Below are 19,131 nucleotides of genomic sequence, written 5' to 3'. Positions count from 1 at the left end.
GTGAGTGGGAGTGAAAGAAACATGTCCTTGAAATGAGATGAGTACAAGACCCTTTGACGTTAGTTCCCACTAATGCCATTTATTGGCTTCATAACCTATCACAGGCAATATCCCTTTTATAAGCCCCCGTTTCCTTTTAAAAATACAAAATGATTGACTTGAAGATGAAAGAGATATTTAGAGTAATGCAACTAATTTAGATTATCAAGGAGAAAATGTAGCTAGAGAAAGGAAAGAATCCATGATGCCCAAAACTTAACTGGAACTTTTGAACATTAAGAAATAGTTGGGAGAAACAGATAGCTAGGGATCTAGAAATCGACTGTGTCTGAAGAGGGGGTGGTAGGGAGGAAATAGGAAGGGATGGGCTACAAGGAAAGGGGAGGATGAATCTGACGTTTTTGAAAGTCAAAAGAAGACTTAAGAGAGCTTAACTGAACGGTGCTGAAGGGCCATTATCCGAGATACAGAGCTGTTAAGAGACTTGACAAGGACCATTTCAATAAATCAACGCCAATAAAATTCAAATGAAAGCCAGCTAAAGAGAAAATGAACAAAATCGTTTGCGCCTTCATTAAATACCATTATGTGTTTATTCCAAACCAAGAGCTTAACTGTCCGAAGTCCCTTTCGGATGGTCCACCACGACTCGACCTCCCGACTGTATGATTGTTCGGTTACGAAAATGCTTTTAAACAGATCTCATTGATTGGCTGCTCCCAATAAACATTCGTCGTGTGTATTTCATGCACCCAGCTCGCCCAACCTTCTCGCTCGGAATCCGTAAGACGGGAAGTTCATTTTCAGAATTCCAACCGGGACATTGGGAGGGCGGGGCTGGGGCTGGGGGCGGGGCGGCTAAATGAGCCCCGCCCAGAGGCTTCCGGTGCATGCGCACGTCCTCCGCGGCCCGTTTGTGCAGCCTTCCTAGTATTCCTGCGGGTGATCATTTCGGTGACGGACTGACTACGGGTGCTCGGCCGGCTCTTGCGGAAGTCCATGCGCCGTTGGGAGGGACTCGGCGGCTGCTCTATGCCCTTGTTGCCGAGGGCCTTTTCCCGGGTCACTGCGGGAGCAGGAGTCGGACTGAGGCCGACACGGGGCTCCCACGTGGCCGTCTAGGCGCCTGTGTGTGGTCTGCGCTGGCGGGATGTGGCGAGCACGCCGGGCGGCCGTGGCCTGGTAAGTGCGGCCTGCGACCTGGCCCCGTTATGTCATGTTCTGGGCCATTTGGACAGCGGGGTTGTCCCATCATTACTTCCTGAATGTGCAGATGACCCTCAGAACAGGCCGAGGCTCTTAAAAGAAAATTCCCACAAATGTTTGAGCACCCGAAATGACAGGCGCTGGCCGGTGACCACTCCTTGTGCAACTCGAAGGTGTTGGACGCCTTCAGTCTTGGCCCATCATCGGTGTCCCTTTCGCCCCTGCCCTTGTGATCTCGCTGCTATCTCTGACTCTGTTTGCTGCTGTTATTGTTGCTATTCTCTCTTCGCCTGGCTCTGTCCTTGTGTCTCTATCTGTGCATTTCACTTAACTGTCTTCTCCCAGCCGTACGCCATGTATACTTTGCACTTACAGCTGCTTGGGCTCTTGTGTACGAAAGGGCTCTGCCTTTTTGCCTGACCCTCTGGCTGGAGTCAGGTCTAGAGCAGTGACGCACATGAAGAGATATCCTCCTCAGAGAAGATCTAGTTGAGTGCTGAGGTACACTTCTAGATACAGCGTGCTGCGTGTGGCGCCACTTTTCTAATCACGCTGCTGTTGTCGCCCTAGTCTGGTTTTGAAGTAGAAAAATCATAAAGTATTTTGATTTATGTGAATTGTTTGCTGTATGCACTTTAATGATATTAAATTTAATGTTATATATGTAATGTGTTCCAATAATATGATATTTGTTCCAAGCTTAACACATTGTTTCAGACATTTGATTATTAGGAAGTTATATGTACCAAGGAAGATTGGAAAAATGTAGCTCTCCTGAATTAACTTCACCTTTAGATATGAATCTTAAATGTATTTAGAATTTTTAAAGGATTTTGTTTTAATTGTGTGTATGGGAGAGGGCGGTATGTGCACAAGAGTTCAGGTGCCCTGTTTGGGTAGAGGGGTGAGATCCCCCTGGAAATGGAGAACAAGCGGTTGAGCGGCCTGAAGTGGATACTAGGGACTGAACTAAGGTCCTCTGCAGATACGACAAGCATTTCTAACCCTTCCATTCATCTCTGCAGCTCCCTGGAACTTTTTTTTTAATGGGTATATCTGTTTTGCCAGCATGTCTGTCTGTCTGTGTGCCACTTGTGTCTGCTAACCGAGCGACCAGATCACAGCATTCAGTCTCCAGGGACTGGAGTAACAGTTGTGAGTCGTCATGTCGCTGCTGGGAATCCAAATCTGTCTTAGGAAAAAGCAGCCCTTTTTCTTAAGCAATAAACCGTCTCTCCAGCCCTCCCTCAGGAACTTATCTTATTGATTGATTGATTGAGTTTTGTTTGTTTTTGGGTTTGTTGTTGTTGTTTTTGCGGTTTTTTTGGTTTTTCAAGACAGGATTTCTCTGTGTAGCTTTGGAGCCTGTTCTGGAACTCAATCTGTAGACCAGGCAGAGATCCACCTGCCTCTGCCTCACAAGTACTGGGATTAAAGGCGTGTGCCACCCCCGCCCAGCTAGGAACTTTTTTTAGTGGTGTAAATGATTTATTATACTTAAAAGGAATGGAACCCATTTGTTTTGTCAGAGTTAATTATGAGTCCAAAAGTGGAGCTGCCTCTGCTACAATGTTGTTATTTTTAATATTGTGGGATTTTAATTTCAATTCACAACCTTTGGTATTGAAATAAGCTATTTACAACTTTTCTACTATTTTATAACTAATGTGGAGACATCTAATTTTCTGTAAAACAGAAAAAACTGCACAAGATAGCATATTCTTTTTAAACACCAAAGTATGTAGGAAACACTTTAAGTTGAGTATACAGATAAACAGATGTATAGTTTGCATTGTTTGTTTAATCAGTTGTTTACCATTATGGTGAATTGTTTCTGAAATTATGGGTTCCACAGTCATGGCTTTAGCATGTCTCATGCCAAAACACAGCTTAGCTAATTTTAAATTGGGTATATGGAAAGCTGGAAAGCCCCAAGCCCTGGAATTTGCCTTTTGCTGTAGTTCCTATGCAAGTTCTGAAATACTGCAGCTAGTCCTACTCTAGTCATAAGGTGGAAACAGACTTTCTATATACACACAAAAATGGAAGACTGATGACCAACATTTGGGGGGTGCAATAAGTGTTTGTGTAAAAATAATGAAAAAAGTTCATATTAGACAGTTCTATATAGGTAAAAGATGTGGTCGTGGAGCACGAGATGACTTGTGATCTGCTTTGCATCACATTTGAATTTTGTTTTCATGCTTCTTTAGAGACAGAAGTCTTTTTCTCTTCATTGCCTCTGTTAGGATCATTCTTGACTTTGTCCTTTGTCTCAGATTTCTTAAGGCTTTGTTCAACTGTGGGTTTTCTTGTTCATTACTTGTATGGCTTGACCTTTGATTTTTTTTAAAAAAAAAAATCTTTCTTCAGTTCTGCAAAATTTTTCTTCAACTTTATTTTCTTCCTTCCATTGCATCTGTTCTTTTTCTTTCTAAATACTTTTGAAAGAATATGAGATTGCTTAGGTAGGTTCAGTATTTCTTCATTTCCAAAATAAAGACATGGACTCCCTTTTTTCTCCATATATATTAAAAGATATGAGGTCATCTTGGAAGACATAAAATATACCTCTCTCTGCAAGATTAGTTGATGTTTTCTCCAAACTGCACAATTATCTTAACCATTGTAAAAGAGAGAGTGTTTGTAATGTACTAAGCTGTAAGCCAAGTCACAAAACTACATGTTGTAAAGTCCTTTTTATATTACAGTCTGTTTCTGAGTATGCCCAATAAAAGGGGAACTCTACTGAAAACAAACAGGAAGCCTCCCAAGAGGTGCATAGGCATATTCATATCCAGTACGTGATTCCCTGATCCCAGTGGACCGACCACTGCAGTGTACCCCATGGGCTGCATTATACCTCCCATCCCCCACGTTGATACCACTTCTTTGCATCATAGCTTTTGTTTTCTGCATTTTTCTTTATTCTGCATCCTAGCCAGTGTCCTCAATTTATTTTCTGCTATTGATGTATATAAATGCAGCTTTGCTTTTTTAAATATTCACTAAGCTCTTTTTTAATGTTTAAATCTATAAACATTGTATTCTCTAATATCTTTGAACATACTCTTATTGAAGTTGCAGTATTTTCAGGAATGCTGTCAATACAAGTGATAGCATGCTAAGAGCCGCTGGTTTGCTATAAGGGTCTGGTTGTCTGGGGACTTTTAAATATGAAGGGCCAATGACTGATGCAAATGCTTTGTCCATGCTGCTTCTTTTTTTTCTTTTTTTTTTTTTTTTTTTTTTTTTTTTTGGTTTTTCGAGACAGGGTTTCTCTGTGTAGCTTTGCGTCTTTCCTGGCACTCACTTGGCAGCCCAGGCTGGCCTCGAACTCACAGAGATCCGCCTGGCTCTGCCTCCCGAGTGCTGGGATTAAAGGCGTTCGCCACCACCGCCCGGCTTCCATGCTGCTTCTTAATGAGAGGGACGGATGACTAAGCAGGCTTAGTGTTTTTTGATTATTTCACCTACAACTTTCCTCTTCTGGCTTTTATGGAGTGGACAGGTGATTTGAGCCTGTTCTGAATGCCAGTATTGATGACAGCTCACTCTGGGGAGCCTCCTCCGCATATACACATGCACTTAGGATCCCCAGGTCTTCCCTGACAGATTGCTCAGCTTCCAGAGGCAATTGCTCTCCTCCTCCTCCTCCTCCTCCTCCTCCTCCTCCTCCTCCTCCTCCTTCTACTCTTTTACCTATATATATTACGAATACCACGATGTGGGGCTGGAAAGATGGCTGCTCTTCCAGGGGATCTGGGTTCGATTTCCATCACCCACCTGACAGCCCACAACCATCTGTAACTCCAGTTCCAGGAAATCCAATGCCTCATCTGGCTTCTGCTGATACTGTGCACACATGTGGTACCCAGACATACATGCAGGCAAAGTACCAATACATATAAAATAAGTAATAGTAAGATTTTTTAACACTTAAAAAAATTAGAATACCTGATGAAGACTAGCCTTCCCCTGGGTGAGCTTTTATCTGTCTTTGAACTGGAAGCTCTGAACAATGCCTGTCTTAAGTACAGGGATTTGCTTTGAGTCCGTTATGCCTCCAGAGGGCAATTGAGGAGTACTCTACGTCTAACTACTGACCTGGAACATCCTGTTCCTGTGTCTTACGCTTATTGCTGCCACCATTGTGAAAATAGGAATATTTGAGGATTTGGACAGAAATGAGGGAGAAAATAAAGATGTAAATGCCCTAGGGCAGCACTTGGTCTTAGAGTTCATCTAGGTGGGGTTATATTCGGGTTAGCACCGTTCTAAAAAGTAGAAATAACCTCTTGAAGGTTAAAAGGCTATTCACTCATTCATACAAAAGTTAAATACAAATTAATACTAAAGTGACATTAAGCCCTTACTCTGGGCTAGTCTTTGCTATGTTCTTTGCAGGCCCCAAGGTGAGAGGGAGGGTAATGCAGTTAAAACACTGGATCACAGCAAGGCTGTGTCCTGAGGAATCCAGAGGAGGTATTAGACCTCCAGAGTGTCCCCACAGCCCCATTTCCAGTGTTGCAGCTGTTTACACGTGTGCTGCTCTCCTCACTTGTCCAGCATCATCTCTTGTGGAAAGAGCTCAGGCTTTATTACCCAACTGAACCTAGTTTCAGCCTCTCTTTCACTGTTAGACAAGACATCGTTTTTTTAAACAGTTTATAAAAGGAGCTATCTATTCTTTCAAGTTTTCCCATGTGGGAGCCCACAAAGGTTTCCTAGTGAGATCCGAGCTTGCTTTACACAGCAGGGCTGCATTAGGGGATGGCTGGACCACGTGCAAGATCACCAGGTGTTTGGGATGCGCTACACTTAGCTGGGCTGGAGTGGGTCTTTTGCTCCACCCCTTGGCATTCCTTTAAAAAGCCCTATAGTGGAGACAGAGGGGGCTGGTGGGTTTGGACCCAAGCCCTCCTGAGAAGGCTATTCTGTGTTTCCTTCCTTCCTTCCTTCCTTCCTTCCTTCCTTCCTTCCTTCCTTCCTCCCTCCCTCCCTCCCTCCCTCCCTCCCTCCCTCCCTCCCTCCCTCTCTCTCTCTCTCTCTCTCTCTCTCTCTCTCTCTCTCTGTCTCTATCTCTATCTCTATCCTTCTATCTACAAATTCCTCATTTCTCCCTGTTCAAGAGTACCCTGGGGGAATAAGAGGGAGCTGGTCTCTCTCATTCCCATCTTGGGTTTGGGAAAGCGTCTAACATAATGTCTCTGACATAACTGGAAATGAGCTACAGCCTGTGATGCCTTTTGTGTGAGAAGTTCTCAGCTTCGTGTAACTAGACAAATGGACATTCTAACACTACTTAGCATTGCACCTCCCCACAGGATGGAACCAGATGTGGTTGAAAAAGATAGGGCATGTAGGCTTCTTGTGTGAATGCTCTCTTCTGTGCAGGAAGGAAGGTAGGGTGGAGCCCTTAGCCTGTACAGTGAGATCTCGTCTCTTGAGGGCTGTTCTGCTACTTGCATTTTCCTAAGGAACCAAGATTAACTTAATTTCCATTTCTGCGCTAATTTAGGATTGGGAGGCAGAACAAGCAGATATTCTTGACTGCTAGAATTTTTGTCCTTAAAAGCAGAATTTTGCATGCCCTTTTGTTACCAGCTGTTACAGTGCACAGCTGTTGGAAAACTAGTACCCACCTCTTCCTTCTTTGGTTTCAATTCCTTGGACGAGTAATATTACAGCCCACATATAGTAAATTAACATGTAGAGTCAGGAGTCCCTATGCCTGGACTTACATTCCACCTTTATTCCTCGGTCAGTGTCTTCTTGGGCAGTGGTGTTTATTTCTTTGTCCCACATTTTTCCTCGTCTGTGGAATGGAGCTAGTGTAATTATTTTCATGGCAGGGTTTTCAACAGGATTGAATGAGCTGGCACACAGCAAGTGTAAACTATCATGTGATGGGGCATGGAGGGTCAGTATGCATGTGTGTTCTTCTCTTTCGGTTCCTAGGCATTGTCACCTTCTCTGATGTTTTCCCATCCTTTTTGTTTTTTCAGTGAAGTCTGCCAATCACTAGTGAAACACAGCTCTGGCATACAAAGAAACTTCCCAGTCCAAAAACTACATCTGGTTTCACGAAGTATTTATCGTTCACATCATCCCGCCCTAAAGCTTCAAAGACCCCAATTAAGGACATCATTTCAGCAGTTCTCTTCTCTGACTAACCTTTCTTTACATAAATTAAAACTGTCTCCGATTAAATATGGCTACCAGCCCCGCAGGAACTTTTGGCCAGCAAGGTTAGCTGCAAGGCTCTTAAAACTTCGATATATCATACTGGGATCTGCTGTTGGAGGTGGCTATACAGCCAAAAAAGTGAGTTGACTTTCTTACTACAGATCTAATTATTCCAAGTACCGTAAATGTGTATAGCATGGTAGAAAGAAATTGTCATTTTTTCTTTAGTGAGTAAAATATGATTAGCTGTTGAAACATTAACTGTACATATTTGCAATGTCCTGTGTTGTTTCAATGGTCCCATTTAAATATTAACTATAATTATCGATGATCTGGAAGATGGAGCCCTGGTCTGGGAGTAAGAACACTTAAGTTTGGTTCTGGACATTGCCACTTAGTAGCACAGGAGAGAAAGTCAGTGGCATGTTCACGGGACTCTTTCTGAGAGCCCTGGGTTCAGAGGCAAGGTGACCTCTCCCCATCCATCTTCCTTGCTTCATGGTGTTACTTAATGCCAACATGAGCCCTGTTTGAAGTAGGAATGTTGTGAGTTTTTACATTTCCCACATTTGATAGAAGAGTACTTACTTTCATTCTACATACTCACCTACAGATTTGTTCTTAAAAGACCTGGGCTCACATAAATTCGTGCCGTAAAGGTTCTGCAAGTGATACATTTCCTAGTAAATTGTTTTAATCAACATGCTTTCTCTTTATATTGGCATTTAGAATATCTAATTGACATATGTTCTTGTCTTTTAGACCTTCGATGAGTGGAAAGATATGATACCAGACCTTAGTGACTATAAGTGGATTGTGCCTGACTTTATATGGGAAATTGATGAGTATATTGATTTGGGTTTGTATCATCAACATTAAAAATAGCTTTTGGATTGGGGGGTGGTGGTGGGATAGAAGTAGTTGCACTGATAGTTTTAACTTTTGAGTTTAATATGTGATAGTTTAAATACTGAAAGTAATAATCTGTAAAAGAAATTAATTTTGATTACATTTATTTATGTGTGTGAGTATGCATTACAGTTGTGTGTACACACATACAGAAACACATGTGCATGCCAAGGCATGCATGTAAAGGTCAAAAGACATTTTGGGGTTTTTTTGTAATTGAAAGGGATCCTATAGGAACAGGGACAAGCTCAGGTTGTCAGGCCTGGGAGTGAGTACTTCTACCCACTCAACCATTTCACCAACCCAGAGGGAAAAAAGTATGAGACTGAAGTATCCAACGGTCTGTCATTGAACATGGCTGCCACCACTCTTATGGAATATTTTCTTCTGGTTTTGCTTGTTAGTTGACTGTGGCTAACATTTTGGTTTCTTATTTAAAAATTGTACCGTCATGGGGATATGTACCTTGGTATTTTGTGTTTTGCTACCTAGCACATCCTCTGCATTTCCATGTTGCCAGCAGCCTTTCTAAACACCATTTTCAGTATTATGCAATATTGCCTGCATCATACATACTAGGACCCTAACCAAAAACCCCTCTCTTTGGTTGACTACCTTGGTTATTTGTACTTTCTGCAGCCAAGTTCCTTAAAAGTCTGTTAGTATGCAAAGTGGCTTCAGCCCTAGAAACCCCCGCCCCTCCCTTAACAAGTAGGTGAGAAAAGGGTGAAGTTCAATAGCTGATTGCAAGTAACTCAAGATGAGCTTAAAAAGTTCGGAGTATTTCCTTCAGTCCCTTTTTAAGACATACGGAGGTGGAATTAATCTGCACAAGTGCTTTATCATGGTGCTTCTTAAAGGTAACCATGTTAACAGAGGTATTTTTAGGAAAGGGACAATTCCGTTTTTTAAAAAAGAATTCATGTTAGTACTGTGCAACAGAATGTATTTGCCAGTATCTCGGTGTAGTGACTGAGGATCTAGATTCTAAACTGGGCTGCCGGGTCTTGAACCCTGCCTGGCCCCCTCACTTCCTGGCTGTGTGCTCTAGATTTTCATCTGTAAGTAGAGTTGACAGTAGGAAGTGTTTGGTAGGACTGGCGTGAGGTGTAAACAGGTTGACACACTTATAGTCCTCATTTGTTTGCTCTGTCCTACTTTGAGACTGTTGGTGACTCCTGTTTTGCTCTTCTCCAGAGAAAATTAGAAAAGCCCTTCCCAGTTCGGAAGACCTTGCTAAGTTAGCTCCCGACCTGGACAAGCTGGCTGAAAGCTTCAGCTTACTGAAGGATTTCTTCACCACAGGTAAGGAGGGACTTTTCACCTAACGTCAAGACTTAGGAACCTCAGGGAAAAGGCATGGATGGTCATATTTGTTCTCATCTTTTAAATTAAAACATTGTAAACCCAAAAGCATTTTAACACAAGATAAACACAAAGTTTGCACAATACTTTTAATCATTAGCCTAATCGAATGAAAATTTGTAAGAAAATGTGTGCTTAGCTTTTAGTCGGTGAATAAACAAATGGTGCTTCTTGACAAGTAGATGAGACCACCTATGCATTTGCTTTTCATGACTGCTTAGAGCCACTATTGTGCCTTTAGACAAAACCTAATTGTTATAGGCCATATAAGATACAGTTTATGAGGGTTCTCCTGACGTAGTTGCCCAAGTGTTGCCCTAATATGATATAAGTCTGAGATCTCAGACATTTTTGCTTATTCTTATTAAATTTGTATTTCCCCTTTTGCTGATTTTCACAGGTCACAAATTGGTTAGTGAAGTCATAGAAGCTTCTGGCCCACTTCTCTTGTTAGGTGTGTAACCAGACATTTTTGCTGACCTTAACATGCCTTTTACATGCTTCTAATAAACTAGTCACGAATAAAATTGCAGACCAAATTTATAATCCTGCTTATGTATGCTGATCTTTAAACCTAGAACTATATTAGACAAACTTATATCCTTTTGGTGGAAATAATAAAAGAATTACATTTATGACAAAACTAAAATTGCTAAATACATGACTTAAAATTATTAAAAGAAAATTTGCTTAGCTGAAGTGTTTTCTTGAAAAAAATTATTTTTGATAATTGAAATGAAAAGTAATTTTAGCTTGTCTCATCTGCCCTGTCATAGTGACATTTAAATTTGATTGTATTATATACGTTGTCTGATGGCAGTGGTACTTGGCTAAATTGTAAGTACTCCCTTGTTTTTTAAAGAAAAAAGTCCTTACCAAAGATTGTCTCATTTTTATTATAATTTTCATTTATATTTTAAAAACGGATTGATTTTGAAAATTTTTGTCATTAATTGCCAGTCATTTTCTTAAAAATAAAAACATATTCTTCGAACCTTGTTTGGTTTCCTTTGAGCCATGCTCGCTGTGGAGCCCAGGCTCCATCTCCTGAGCATAGGTGCTGGGACTGCAGGCACACACCTGGCCTGTCTGGGTTTGTTTTGATTGGGTTGGATTTCACAAAGCTGGGGATCCAATACATACCAGGCAAGCACTCTGCCACTGTGTCCTGTCTCCCCACCCCACTGACTTTAATTGCTTAGATGTCATTTGGAATTTAGCTTGGGCTGGTGACATCACCGGGGAATTTAAAGAAGCGCGTGTTTATCTTTAAGGGTCACCTGGAGAAACAGCATTTCGAGCAACAGATCATGGATCCGAAAGTGACAAGCATTATAGGAAGGTAAGTATGGAGGCCCGAAAAACGTGACTTTTCCTTTCTCTTTCAAAGATTTGAAAACGCTAAAATTACTAGAAAATAAAAAACTGTCTGCTTACTAAGTGAAAACTACAGGTATAGCTGCAGCAGCTCTGGAATAGAATCAGGGGCGCCCATCCCCTCTGGGTATGCTCTGAGAAATAACCATCCCAGGTTTGTTAGCAAATACATGTGGGAAAGGATGGTGGAGACGTTTAAGCAGTCTTCTCTTTCTTGGGACTTCACAGACCAGCATATATTCATTCATACATGTTCACAGATCTCCACAAGGCCTGAGAATGTGCAGGGCATACCAGATTTATGCACAGAACCTACTTCCTTTTCTGGAGACTTACGTTAGCTTAGAGAAAAGATATGAGAGAATAGAAAGTGAGTTATTAGCAGATAAGTCAGTTCTTATACATTGAGAACCTACATGGTTGTGTATGGATGAGTCCATTAAGAGTACATCAGTTTTAGTACATTCTCAGACAAATCCATATGAATGGTACAGAACAGGCGTTAACAGGAGTTACTCTGCGTTTCTAATCACATGCCCCGCTATCTTATTCTTAGGTTTTACTTTCATCTTTTTGAACTGGAAAAAGAAATAATTACATGTAAAGTTTTATAAAAATAATGCCTCGATAAATAAATTTATAAGCAAAATATTCTATAAACATTTTAAGTTAAATATGCACTATGTAGTTTATACTGAATTTTAAAGCATCATGGGAAAGAAATAATTTTATGATTATTGAGCAGGAAGAAGAAATAATTTCTGTATTTCCATTTCTTTCAACTTGGACTTTTTTTACACTATTCCAAATTTTAAATATTTTTCCAAGATTTATTTTCCTTCACCTTTTAGGTAAAACATACTATAGAATATGTATTTGCTTTCATTTTGACCTGTTTTTAACACACATAATTTTAATCAAGGAACACTCTTGATGGTTTGCGCATTGAGCAGTAGGATTAGAAAATAGCTTATTGGCCGGGCGGCTGTGGCGCACGCCTTTAATCCCAGCACTCAGGGATTAAAGTTGGATCTCTGTGAGTTCGAGACCAACCTGGTCTACAAAGCAAGATCCAGGACAGGCACCAAAACTACACAGAGAAATCTTGTCTCAAAAAAACAAAAAAAAAGAAAAAAGGAAGGAAAGAAAGAAAGAAGGAAGGAAGGGAAGAAAATAGCTTATCAAATGTGACTACTTTGAGCCAGGAGAAGCCTTGGCCAAGAAATAATAAACTTAAGGTGCAGAGATCAAGTCACCCTCGCTCCAGGTGTGGCCAGGAGACCCTTGAGCGGCGATGGCAGTGCCTTTGCCTAATCGATTGGGTATGTCGGTGTCTGCTTCCTCACTGACACTGCGTGGGATCGCGTTAGTAAATAGAGAACTGATTTTAGACTCAGCTCAGATGACTCCCCTAAACTCTGCATGATGATAAATGAATGATCTGTAATTGACCTCTACAGTGTAGATGAAGCAACAGAATGTATCTTTGGGATTTTAATTATTCTTGTAGATTTGGTTTTATCCAATTGACATGAAAATAAATCTGTTGCTTTTTTTTAAAATGTACTCCCTTGCCTCTTTGACAGTAAATGCCCCTTGTAGCCTCTTTCCTTAAATTTTTTCTTAATTTATGGTAATTGCTTTCCCCAATTAAAGCTTATTAATGGGGGCTGGAGGTATGACTCAGCTGTTTGAGGGCACTTCCTGGACTTCCCATGCAACCACCTGAAACTCTAGTGAAAGAGGTCTGGCACTCTCTTCTGGAGTCCTTGGGTAGTGCACTTGCATGTGTACGTTTCCACTTGCAGATACATACATACACATATAATTTTAAAATATTTATTGAATTGTTTAAGCTTATCAATTTTCCAGTGGTTTATTGTAAATATTAAGTATAGAGTATTAAATATAGAATTGCACCCATGCTGCTTTTAATTCAGGTTAAATCAAATTGTAGTACATGCTAATATAGCCAGATGTGGTAGCGCACGCCTTTAATCCCAGCACTAGGGAGGAAGAGCCAAGCGGATCTCTGTGAGTTCAAGGTAAATGGCCAGCCTGGTCTACGGAGTGAGATCCAGGACAGGCACCAAAAACTACACGAAGAAACCCTGTCTCTAAAAACAAAAAATAAAAAACAAACAAACAAAGTAGTAAGTGGAATACATTTCTACAGCTAGAACGGAGATGAAGATCTGTCCTTTCTGATAGGACAGACTGGAAAAGTCTTGGCCGTAGAGGAATAGTTAGGACCGCTCAGAGCCAGATGAAAGTAAAGGGAGTTAGGGAACACAGGTATCACGTAATGTGGCCTGAGAATGAACAACACCATGAGCTGATGGCTTGTGCTTCCTGTCCTGAGCTCACTAGACTTGTCTGTGTCTGGGGAATTACAGTGGAGATCTTCAGAAAGCATAGAAGCCATGTGACTGCTCAGCCTGAGCAATCATCTGCTTCTACTTGAACTTCTGTTTAGACTGGGGACACTGTTTACGCTGTGTTGATCAAAAGGTCTGATATGTGTCTTCGTTAATAAACATTGAAAAGGGTAGCAAATTGACTTTCAGCTTGAACTACTTTATTGAGGTATGATTGGCATATAGTAATACTACTTTATAATAAATGGTCGTGTTAATCAAAAGTTTAAAATTTGGAAAAAAGTTTTATATTTTTATTCACTGGAGGAAATATTCATGTGAACTTGGTAAAATCCTTGAGATCTGGAGAACTTAAAACTTCCAGAAGCCAAATTAGGGACTGGAGAAGTGAGCCTGTTTTAGTGAGTGAGTGGACTCAAGATTTGTAAGCCAGCACCATAAAGTAGCCACAGGTTTGAAGAATTCTTGTTTCCTGCGCAGCTAACAACTGCAAGTGTAGATGAGCTAGTTCTTGACAAGAATCCACAGCTCGTGTATAGTTAGTAGATCAGAAACTGAGCGATCAGAAGTAGGGAAATACCCATAATTACTGATAGTTGTTTTATCTCTTAAAACTATTTATAGAAAATGTCCAAGTAGTAAAATGAATAGTATGCTGTTTCTGATTGAAGCAAATTAAATAACCCAAAGTGGGGAGACGTTTCATTTTGACAACCAGTAACAAATTTGCATTCATAAATATCTGGAGCAGTTATATATTAGGAAACCAGTTGTTTTTAGCTAAACAAATAGCAGAATTATTCAAAGTTTGGAAAGTAGTGCTTAGGAATATTGCCTAAAGTTCTTTTACTAAACAAAAACTAGGAATATTGCCTAAAGTTCTTTTACTAAACAAAAACGTAGTATGGCAAATGTTATGTTTTGGGTCCCCATGTGAAATAGTTTATTTGGGTTTGCAGACCATAATGTCTCTCAGCTACTCAGCCTGCCAATGTTATGTTTTGGGTCCCGATATGAAATAGTTTATTTAGGTTTGCAGACCATAATGTCTCTCAGCTACTCAGCCGGCCCACTGTAGCCGCCAACTCTGCTCTGCAGTAATCTGCGTATACCTGCCATTGTGCTCTTGGCAAGGCAGGTTGACTGTAATGGGTCAAAGGCACTTTGAAAATAGCTGTGCACTATTCTGGGTGGTACTGATGCAGACTTTGGAATCACAGGTCCCGTTTTTCCTGTTCTAGACTGTAACCTTCTACAAATGGCTTAGCTTTTCTGAGTTCCTCATTTCCTCTCTTGGAAAAGGAGATCCCCTTGAAAGAGTGTGAGGAGTAAAAGTCAATAAACAAAGCTGTTGAGGGGACAATGACAACATGCTGTGAGCTGTTAGGTGTTAATGGTACATTAACATTGGATTACTTTCTTCTCCTTGTTTTGTTATGAAGTCTTCTGGAGATCGTGGAAAGTGGGAAAATGATTTGTAGGACTGACCTGGTAGCTTCTAAAGAGTTTTTAAATTATCTTTAACTAGAAACTACAGGTGATTAATAGGTAAAAATCAGCTGTTTTGACTCACTCAAGCAACATGTGCCAACTCTTGCTCTACCTGGGTGATAACCCATCTCAGATACGTCAGGCCTTAGTTAAGATGCTAGGCATTAAAATAAACAGAGTGGAGCATATCTATGACCCCAGGTACTCAGGAGGCTGAGATAGGAGGCTCACTGGAAGCCAGGCCTTTGAGACCGGTCTGGGTAACATAGCAAGTGAGGTAATTATCTTAACCTGTTCAAGCTTTATAAAAGAAAGGCCACAAACAACAGAAGTGTATTTCTCACAGTCCTCGAGCTGAACTACAAGAGCAAGGTGCCTGCTGGGGTGACGTGTGGTGAGCACTGTCTGTATACAAGGCAGGCAGGGCTAGGCAGCTGCTGGCGTCTGTCTTACAAGAACACTTGACCTGGAGGCCTGTGACCTCATCACCATGCTGCGGCCCTGGTTCTCTTACTACCACAATGAGGGTTAGGTTTCACTAGGAATTTGTGGGAGCTAGTATTTAGACCCTAGCATAATAGACCAAATTTATTAAAAATCTTTTCCACCAAACTCATTAAATTTTAGGCTAGCATTTTCAGTTGGTTTTTAGAACTCTAGCCATAACCAAGTTTCTTGATTTAATGCTGTCATTTTTTTACAATTGTGAATGTTGTACCTGAAACATGAGACAAAATTATAGTGTGAAATTAACAACAACAAAAATAGTGTTAAAGAGTATTGGTGGGACACACCTTTAATCCCAGCACTTGGGAGGCAGAGGCAGGCGGATCTCTGTTAGTTCCAGACCACCTGGTCTACACAGCCAGCCAGAGTTACATAGTGAGATCTGTCTCCAAAAAATAGGGGAGTTCTTTTCTTTTTTTGATAAATTACAGAAGGTAAATTGTAGAAGTTATCTTCCGTAATTGTTAATCATAATTATTGTGATTTGTAACCATCACTGTGATCTATATATAATATTTTTTAAATGATGATTCCTTGAGAGAAAAGAGTTCATGCTCAGAAGAGTGTTGCTGGCAAAGGTGTGTTTTGTACATCTGTGTGTCTGGTCCATCTGTCTCTTGGCTGTTGTGATGCTCAAAGACTGGCAGCTGCACAGCCTATTAGTTGGTCCTCAAAGTTGGGGAACTGAGCTTAAGATGCATAGCTTAGTGTAAGCCGTTTTTTTCTGTGTCTAATTCTTGTTTTCTCCTACTTTTTTTTAGGAGGTAACAGTTAATTTCACCAGTCTTCAGTAACAGTGCTTCAGTAACAGACTTGGAAGGAAAGTGAGGTGTCGCTAGAAAGAGTGGTTTCGGGTAGTCTAATAGATATTACAAATTAACTGTATAGCTGTGTATAGATATAAGCAGTGACTCAGGGTGGGGTAGTTAAGCTAAGTCAAAATCACTTGGCCTTTTAGAAGTCAGTATCAGTGGTGTGTAAATATTAACAGGTGTTCCACCAGGCATGTCTAACCTTTTGGCACTGTGACACTGGTTGTCATTTACAAAATTCACACTTGAAAACTGCACAATTGACTTACAAAAAGTCAAACACACACAGTGTTTTAAGTAAGTTTGTGCTGCCCGTGGTCCATGGGTGTTGTGTTGGACACACCTGCAGACTAACACAGGAAGCCTTCTTTAAGCACTTGTTTGTGTCATCCGAATACTGGGTGATTAGAAGACGTGATGGTCAAGATAAATGTGCTAGTGCACAACCCTGCTAAATGACTTTCTGTTCTTTGACGTATGGAATGATAAGAATGATGGGAAAAATTAAGATCGTTGGCAGTGACTTTGATAAGTTTGTCAGTGATCATAAATCTACATATACATATATATATACACATACATATATATATATGTGTCTTGAGAGCGTCAGTAGATAGGTCATCGATGAGTCCTTTTCACTACTGAATCGGGAACAAGTGCTGACATCTCTCTCGTCAGCTGCTTTCATCCTGTGATTTGCCGTAAATCAGTCTCGTTCATTGTCTCATACTAACAGTAATCATAGTATCAAAACAAAAATGAAACAAAAATCCCCAAATTTTCTACCCGTTTTTCTATAACTTAAAACGTTTTACTGTAATGCAGCCCCACCCCTACCCCTATGCCTGTATTATTTTTAGGAACTCTTTTTATGGTTACCTAATATCGTGGCTATGTAGGGTAAATTAAGCTTTCTACAAACTAAAATTTGAAAGTACTGTCAGCCAGCCTTTTTATTTTAAGAGACTTTCTAATACTACAAATCAGTATTTTTGACAATTATTTTTTGAAATCTAAAGCTAAAGTACTGGTTTAGGCTGGTTTAGTGATTACTAGCTTTGCTCCCTTTAGTTTTGACTTGGTAAGTCAGAGCCCCTTGTTTTTGAACACACTACACTGTCCAAATTGATTGTTTGTTGGAATGTCACCATTTAGTTTTTCTGACTGAGAAAACATCAGTCTAATGTCACTGTTGATTCTCAGTTGTCTTTTCTTCACTTACCTCAAAGTTGGCTAGCTCATAGGCCAGCAGTTTACAACATAAAGGGACCCCTTAGCTCAGTAGGCAGAAGGTCACGTGTGTTTTAGTATTGTGCCATTGTACCACGTGTGAACACATATACTCACAGTGTACCAGCTTAACCTTTAATGGTTGAGTAGAATCAGTGTTGGGGGGGAAAAAAAGTAATACGGTCCAGCTAGCTTTTATTTGTCAGTTTTCATAATAACTGTATTGTCTCTGTATCTTAATTATGTTTTTTTGTTTTGTTTTGTTTTGTTTTAGTAATTGATATGTACTCAGTTACTTTCTCAGAGGCTATTCTATTTTATGTCAAAACAGCTCATAAAAAGTGAAAATGCAGTCAAACTGGTTATGTAATGTTTCAAGTCAGCAGCATACATTAGTTAGTATACATTGGCAATTTTATAACGAGTTTTACCAAGGAGTCCAGGGAGCTGCCATGCTGCCTTCCTTGGGCATGCCCGTTAGTCTAGTTCCCCTGTGTGTTGCCATTGTCTGGCCGGCCATTAAGTCAGCAGTCTCTGCACGCTCACCTTCACTCTGTAAACCATGCTATTTTATTTTTCCTGAGGGAGATGGAAGTGCAGTGCAGAGCCCATTTGTGGGATGGCACTGTGGGTGCATGAGTTTCCATTTGTGGTTTAAGCTCTCCATCCCTCCCTGTCTTGCATCTATTCTTCTGTTGTACCCTTTGGTTTAACATTGTTCTCCTCCCCAATTTTCCTCTTCTCCTCATTGTAAACTCATGGCAGGGTCTGCTTGGTGAGCTCATTCTCTTACAACAGCAAATTCAAGAGCACGAAGAGGAAGCCCGCAGAGCCGCTGGCCAGTATAGCACGAGCTATGCCCACCAGAAGCGCAAGGTGATGGATGGTTATGGGGGCTACTGATGCATCGCACTAATCAGCCATTTCTGCCAAGATCATGTCGCCTTAATCTGTTGATGGGCTCCATCATGGGAAATTATCTTTAACAAATTCAATTCAAAAGATACATCATACCCCCTAAAGTGGATAGTATAGACAAAGCCCAAAACATAAGCTCAAGTACAGGAAGTTAGGTTCGGAGGATTAGGTTATCCCTGAGCATCCATGGATTTGTATTTAGGATGAAACTGAACTATTGTTTATGTGATCCAGTTGAATCACTCAGATACTTGGCTTTTGAAGCTGTCATGAAGTTCTGAAAAACATGCTTTTAACTATGAGGTCAAAGCCCCAGAGGGTCAGTCTCTGGGTTCTGTACAATGAAGGAAGTGTAATGATTATGCATTTATATGCAGATCTTAAACTAATTCAGTGTGTAGATCAGTTTTAAAGCTATGTACAAACCTTACCCAGGAAAAGAGTCAGTCATATCTAGTTAGATTCTTGTTTGCTCTTACATCTAAATCAAGGGATATTACAGATACACACTCGATGCAATGCTTCTACTGGCTAATCTTGGTGGTGGTTAATGTTTGAGAGTGTCCATCATAGTTCACTCAGTGTCACTTCCTGGCTTTTCTCAATCCCATGGCTGTGCAACCAACAACTAACTATTGTTCAGTTTTCAATGGATGGATAAAATAAGTAGAAGAAGAAAACAAGTTATTTCATCTTTGTGGTTAAAGTAGATATCTTGAGGAAGGACTTATTTAACCATCCTCTAATTC

At 40.6% G+C, this 19,131-nt stretch overlaps 1 protein-coding gene across 4 annotated transcripts in view; it reads left to right on the top strand.

The window, feature by feature from the left end:
• Positions 1 to 959: 959 nt before the first annotated feature.
• Opa1 (OPA1 mitochondrial dynamin like GTPase) overlaps positions 960 to 19,131 on the top strand; it is a 79,569-nt gene continuing 61,397 nt past the window's right edge. The window contains exons 1-7 of one of the 4 annotated variants that reach the window (XM_052740589.1): positions 960 to 1,182; positions 7,215 to 7,533; positions 8,158 to 8,254; positions 9,502 to 9,609; positions 10,070 to 10,123; positions 10,944 to 11,011; positions 18,230 to 18,340. In XM_052740589.1, the coding sequence (XP_052596549.1) occupies positions 1,151 to 1,182; positions 7,215 to 7,533; positions 8,158 to 8,254; positions 9,502 to 9,609; positions 10,070 to 10,123; positions 10,944 to 11,011; positions 18,230 to 18,340 (789 nt within the window). In that variant the 5' untranslated portion in view covers positions 960 to 1,150. The remainder of the gene's footprint in view (positions 1,183 to 7,214; positions 7,534 to 8,157; positions 8,255 to 9,501; positions 9,610 to 10,069; positions 10,124 to 10,943; positions 11,012 to 18,229; positions 18,341 to 19,131) is intronic. The other 3 variants (XM_052740590.1, XM_052740591.1, XM_052740592.1) reach the window with 3 other exon arrangements.

Source organism: Peromyscus californicus, unplaced genomic scaffold (assembly GCF_007827085.1).
Source record: "Peromyscus californicus insignis strain IS unplaced genomic scaffold, ASM782708v3 Scaffold_16__1_contigs__length_79575227, whole genome shotgun sequence".
Classification (NCBI taxonomy): domain Eukaryota; kingdom Metazoa; phylum Chordata; class Mammalia; order Rodentia; family Cricetidae; genus Peromyscus; species Peromyscus californicus.
Note: the sequence above shows the minus strand (reverse complement) of the source record. Positions and strands in the feature narration are given on the sequence as shown.